Source organism: Trichomycterus rosablanca, chromosome 26 (assembly GCF_030014385.1).
Source record: "Trichomycterus rosablanca isolate fTriRos1 chromosome 26, fTriRos1.hap1, whole genome shotgun sequence".
In the NCBI taxonomy this organism is placed as follows: domain Eukaryota; kingdom Metazoa; phylum Chordata; class Actinopteri; order Siluriformes; family Trichomycteridae; genus Trichomycterus; species Trichomycterus rosablanca.
Window position 1 is genome coordinate 6,848,070 of NC_086013.1, and position 6,000 is coordinate 6,854,069.

The following is a 6,000-nucleotide window of genomic DNA, read 5'->3' on the forward strand; positions in this document are numbered from 1 at the left end:
GAGATTTCTGCCTTTCACATGCAATCACTCTGGTTTGTTGACGGTGGGGGAGGTGGGGACTGACCCGTGAGAGCCCTAATGGCTGTCGTATCTTCTAGTTCCCCCTTTTAGTTAGGCTGTAATAATTAGGGGAGAGTCTCATACTATGCAGAGTTTTGATTATTAATTGTTTTGTTTATATCATATTTAACTACATTTTCCTGTTTTTACCCCATGATGTACCTTTTTGTCCACCTACAGATAAAGCCAGCAGGTTTGAATCTGCCATGTCATGCCAAGGTCGTAGTAACCTAGTGACGTATTATTTACTACAACTACATTATAAAATAAAAGTCCTACAGCTTGGATACAGTAATAAATTATAAAATATTATAAATAACTAAAAATCAGTACATGTACATTTTATTAAAATGAAGGTTGTAGAAGTTACCTAGATATACAAACTACTTACTACACCTGCATTACAAAACTACAGTATGGGTATAGTAATAAATAAAATGATAACTAAAAATCACATTTTAATATAATGAAGGTTATAGTAGTTATCGAGATACATTATCTACTTATTACACCTGCATTACAAAATAAACTATTGGTACAGTAACAAATCATGAAATGTAAAACACAATGACTAAAAATCGAAAAATGTCAATTTTTATAAATGTTGTAGTAGTTACTTAGTTACATAAACTACATGCTGCATTTGATTTTATTTAATGTTATAGTAGTAGGTAATACAAGTGACAGGTTAACTGCTATAATCGTTATTATATTCATATCTACATCGAATTATTTTATCTTTTACAGTTTATGATTTAATACTGTACCCATACTGTAGGACTTTTATTTTGTAATGCAGTGTAGTAACTTATTTCTTGGTATTTACTACAACCTTCATTACATTTTTAGTATTTTTTTTACAAATGATCTATTACATACTGTACGACTTCTATAATGCAGTTGTAGTAAGTAGTACAAATAACAAGATAACTATGACAACTTTCATTATTTTAAACTTTAGATTTAATTTGTATTTTTTTTTATGATCTATTACTGTTTCCATAATGTAGGAAATCTATTTTAAAATGCATTTGTAGTAAGTAGTACAAGTACAATACTTTAATTGTATTAAAATCTACAGTAAATAATAATAATTATTTTTTTTACAGTTCATGAATTCTTACCCATGCAAAAAAAAAAACATTATCACATCTGTGGAACACAGTTCACCCCTGCACCAAGAAATGCAACCTGAACGTTTATTATGCAAAGGGAAAGCCATAGATTAATTTAATGCAGAAACTCGTTTTAGACCTAAAAGTGAAAACGGGTACTATGGTCAGATGAGTGCTTGTTTCTGCTTGTTCTCAGGAAAAAAAATTAATGTAATATTTAGTCAAAATATACGAGTCTCAGAGAAAGAATCCACAGTGGGTCCAATTCACTGGGTGAAAGGCAAGAAACACCCAGCATGTCTTTGGACTGTGAGAGGAAACACACACAGAAAAAACCCATGAACAATGCTTGGACAATAAAAATACAAGTTAAACAAATGATTGTTTTTTTGTTTTGTTTTTTGTCAATGCCCTACAACCTGTATTTAAAAAAAAAAATTTTTTAATTCTAAATTAAACCTAATAAAGCCAACAGATTTTGGGTGTTTAATAGCTTAGCATTTCCATTTGTCAGAATAAAGGGCAAAGACAACCTTAAGAGGTCAAGTTATTCATGGTTTATTACCACACTGGTTTAACAATGAATGCTACACATTAATATCAAATAAGGAAGCCACAGATAACTAAATTGATATTTCTTCGCAAGATTGGTTTGTTAAGTTTGCCACTCACTGTTTTATGCTGCAACCACAACACATTATCAATAATTTACCAATACACTGCATAGCCAAACACAACTACTGGTAAGTTTACACAGAGAACACTGATAGTCCAAAAGAGTAGTTATTTAATAACGCAGAGACATGTACTAAACCAGTCATGACGCAATCCTTAAAAAAAAAACACAGCTAAAGCTTAAGCAAGCAGAGACAACTAAATATATTTCCAATTGATTTCAATACGATTTCTTAAATCACATAAATTCCATATTTTATCTTTACAGTTTTCATCAGAGAAAAACAGAAAATTGTAGAGACATATATAGTGGTAGTATGGCTCTGTTACAGCAATACCTACACATGTATGCCTATACAATGGTAGAATTTGTCTATCACCATTGCATAAAAGATATTGTGATAAAATTGTAAATACATTAAGGGAATTTATCCAGCAACACGGTAATTGACATGGATTTCTGGCTTGATGTCACACACAATCTTCAGTAGGTTGTTCAGTACAGCATCACGGTTTTGATGGTAACTATTCTGGATGTGGCTCATCTTGTCCACGGTCTCTTTATCCACCTCCACAGCAGAATTTCCATGAGAGCCCAGAGCCTAACAATATAAAACAAACATCTTAATAAAAATATGAATACGGCACTTAATTTATTTGACTTTAAACTGTTTAAAATACATCACTTATTTAGGGTTTTGACTATTTACATACTGTTTAAATGTACAAAACAATTAAGAGCTACAAAAGTGTCTATAAATTTACAGTGCATTAATCTGATCACAGAAAATCTCTAATTTTACATAAGGCAATAAACAGATTTGGGGTTTTTTCATTCCATCAAACAACGTGTCCTAAAACAACAACTTCCTAAATGCTAACTCACTGCAGCTTCCTTGGTCTTAAACTCTTTTTCTCTTTGCAGACGATACTGTTCAATCTCTGCCTGAGCTTCCTCCTTGGCTTGCTTCAGGCGTCGGTTCTTCCCTGGTGACAAAATATATATCCACTTCAGTATTATGAACAGAGGAAAAACGGTATTAATTTGTAATCACATATACATTAGGTTAATACTAAGAAAGCAGCAAGGATGGGGTTTGACATAACCCGTTGTTATACGTTTTCCTGTTATCAATAGGTAAGGATTCAGTTGGTACCAAATACTTACATATTTTTAAGTACCGTTGAAACTAAAAACAGGCCTTACTATGCTGGTCATATATTGATTCGGTAAGTAAGACAGTTGGCCTAGTTGTTGTTTCGTGACAAACGGATGGCTACCGATTACTTGCTGCTTGCTAGAAATATAGCCAATTCACTAACAACGAGACGTGCCCGCAACATTTTAATGAATAATAAAAAATGCTTTACATAATTCACAAACCAGAGCACCTGCCCCATAAATGAATATCACTAGACATCGTCTAAAAATGCTATTTTAATACCCTGCCAGCTAGGTAATTAAGCATCTGCTGTAATGTAAAACAACTTACGTTTGCGGGCTTCAGCGACCTTTTCTGCAGCCCGTTTTTCAGCTTGTAAAAGCTGCTGAATACCTTGAGACTGACTTGCCATAATTCAAACAATTATACACTAGAAATAAGGGAATATCCCCACTGTATTTTTTACAGAGAAGGACAAATGCGAACCCGAGGAAATCAGCTGACTCTGCGTCACGTTACGGAACCGAACGTTAAATCATGTGATCCTTGAAACACGCGCACGCACGCACGCACCGCTTTTTCCAGTGTTTCTGCTGGAAGTATGGCTGTGCTCGATAGAGCCACAAATCATTATGCAGTATACAGTATATAGTAGGTGCAGTATACAGTATATACTAAGTTTAGTATACAGTATGTTGTAGAAAATTTTTCAAAACTGTCAAATTGTATAATGCGTTTAACCAAACCAATTGTTAAACGAACACGTTATTTTAATGCTAAAACTATTAATAATTACGAGTATAAGTTAAGGGAACAATAATGTGCAATTTAATGTATTTAACCAGGGAGTGAACTATTGATTTCATAATGCCCTTCATAATGCCCTTTTTCATTGCAAGTACCACTTTTTATTAAATTGCCAAGTAACCCATACTGTACCGGCAGCTGCATTCGAAAATATTTAACCTCCCAAAAAATAAGGATTGAAATAAATTAAAACTCATACGCAGAGCTAGATTTTGCTTAAAATTAAGTCTTAGTCAGTAGAATGATACAGCAAATGAACACAGTGAGTTTTTAATGTAGCAGGATATTTTAATAAGAGAACCATGATACAATTATTCCACCTTATACAAAATATTGTTATTTATTTGTTTATTTGTTAGGATTTTAACGTCATGTTCTACACTCTTTGGTTGCATTCATGACAGAAATGGTAGTTCCTCTTTACACAAGCAAACTCCACACAGAAAGGACCCATGATAATTATTAAATGCTTAAAACCTACTGCAATTCTGTATGAATTAAAGTTTTGTTAAACAATTAACCAATTGAGAACTTAACCACCCCTAATTTGCTTCAGGATGATCTGATGAAGGCTGGGACAAACGTATCAGTGGCAACCATAAGAAGATCATTTAACAACAAAGGGATTTATGTCTGAACTATGGATGAAACATTTATTAAAACAACAAATTAAAATTAATTATTTCGTTTTGAGTGTTAATTGCCATGTGTGTTCCACTCATGTGCAACTCGTGCAACAGCAGACTGAAATAAATAGGAGCCATAAAAAGTGTTTGATTTTTGGACAGTCAGTTGTAAATACTGGCTGTATCAAAGTTGGTAAGTACGACAGAGATTACTGATTTATGATTTATGTTTATTGCAACGAGTGTGTAAAGAAGGCCAGTTGACCAGAGAATAAAGACAGCAAATCATATGATCTTGGTTGTTGAGATGATCAGTGACAATTTAAAATAAGCAGAAGCATTTTGAACCTAAAGGAAGCTGTCCTGGAGTGTTGACATCACAGATTCATGCAAAGAGCGTGTGGCACATTATCAGTATACAAATATATTATCAGCATATAAATGAATGAAGGCATTACCAGCAGCTAAATAAATATTATAGATAGAAACAAAGTGGACCTTGTATTGACCCTTGAGGGACACTTTTAATAACCAGACAGGGCTAAGAAAGAACATTTTAACATTCTGTAACAATAAAGATTTGTGAGCCATGCTAAAAATTATCTCAGAATCCTATGCTATCCAATGTATTATTAAAGATAACATGATCAACAAAATCAAACACTAAAGCCTGGTCAATAAATATTGCAGCACAATGTTGTTTAGCATTCAATGCAGACAAAACACCATTTATGACCATAACCTGTCTGAACAAAATATCATTGTAATTTAGGTAGCTAGTTTCTCCAAAATTTGGAAATACAAGGTAAGATGGAAATAGACCTATAGCAATGTTCTTATGCAGAAATTTGGCAATTTTTTAGTTTGTTGGCCTGTTTAGTCTCCTAGACTTTCTATTCTCCTAGACTTTCTAGTCTTCTAGACAGTGCAATTTTCTAGTCTGTTGGTTCATGTAGAGTTTTTCCTTCGGGATCAATAAAGTATCTATCTATCTATCTAGTATGAATGGATAAATGAAAAAGATCAAGGAAGCAGCAATAATGGGTGCTGCGATTTTATTAAGAGAATGGATCTACGTCATCTGACCTTGCTGGTAATGGTAATGGTCTTGAGCTAGGATCTTTGAGGCAGAGTTGACTCAGAGACCAAAACTGGAACTACAGGACAGGAAAACGAATCACATGAAACTTTTAAATTCTAGAAGCAGGGGCATGTCCAGACTTTATGAAGTGTTGGTTAAAAGTATCAACCATACAATTTCTATCAGTAATCAAAATGTCATCAATTGTGAGTGATAAACGTTAAGATGATACTTTCTTTGCTGTTTTTCAAAACTGTTTAGGTTAGTACCACAATGTTTAAACTGTTCATTAAAGTAATTGGCTTACAAGGCTAACATTGCTAATAAGAACTACATGTGTGTTTAATCTACACATAAACTATGTGTTTGTGTAAGTCTTTATATACAGTGTATCACAAAAGTGAGTACACCCCTCACATTTCTGCAGATATTTAAGTATATCTTTTCATGGGACAACACTGACAAAATGACAC

General features: G+C 33.3%; 1 protein-coding gene across 1 annotated transcript; it reads right to left on the reverse strand.

Moving 5' to 3' along the window:
• Positions 1-1,717: 1,717 nt before the first annotated feature.
• On the reverse strand, positions 1,718-3,529 carry atp6v1g1 (ATPase H+ transporting V1 subunit G1). Its single transcript, XM_062988513.1, has 3 exons — positions 3,344-3,529; positions 2,737-2,837; positions 1,718-2,452 (listed from the first exon to the last, which is right to left on the reverse strand). The coding sequence occupies exons 1-3, from the start codon at positions 3,423-3,425 to the stop codon at positions 2,279-2,281; spliced, it is 357 nt and encodes a 118-aa protein (XP_062844583.1). The 5' UTR covers positions 3,426-3,529; the 3' UTR covers positions 1,718-2,278.
• Between the last annotated feature and the right edge of the window lie 2,471 nt (positions 3,530-6,000).

Excerpts from the sequence above, each read along its gene's own strand:
- atp6v1g1 (XM_062988513.1), bottom strand. The coding sequence starts at position 3,425 with ATGGCAAGTCAGTCTCAAGGTATTCAGCAGCTTTTACAAGCTGAAAAA. Across the intron at positions 2,838-3,343 it reads GGTCGCTGAAGCCCGCAAAC|GGAAGAACCGACGCCTGAAG; the intron begins GTAAGTTGTTTT and ends TTTTGTCACCAG. Across the intron at positions 2,453-2,736 it reads TTAAGACCAAGGAAGCTGCA|GCTCTGGGCTCTCATGGAAA; the intron begins GTGAGTTAGCAT and ends TTATATTGTTAG.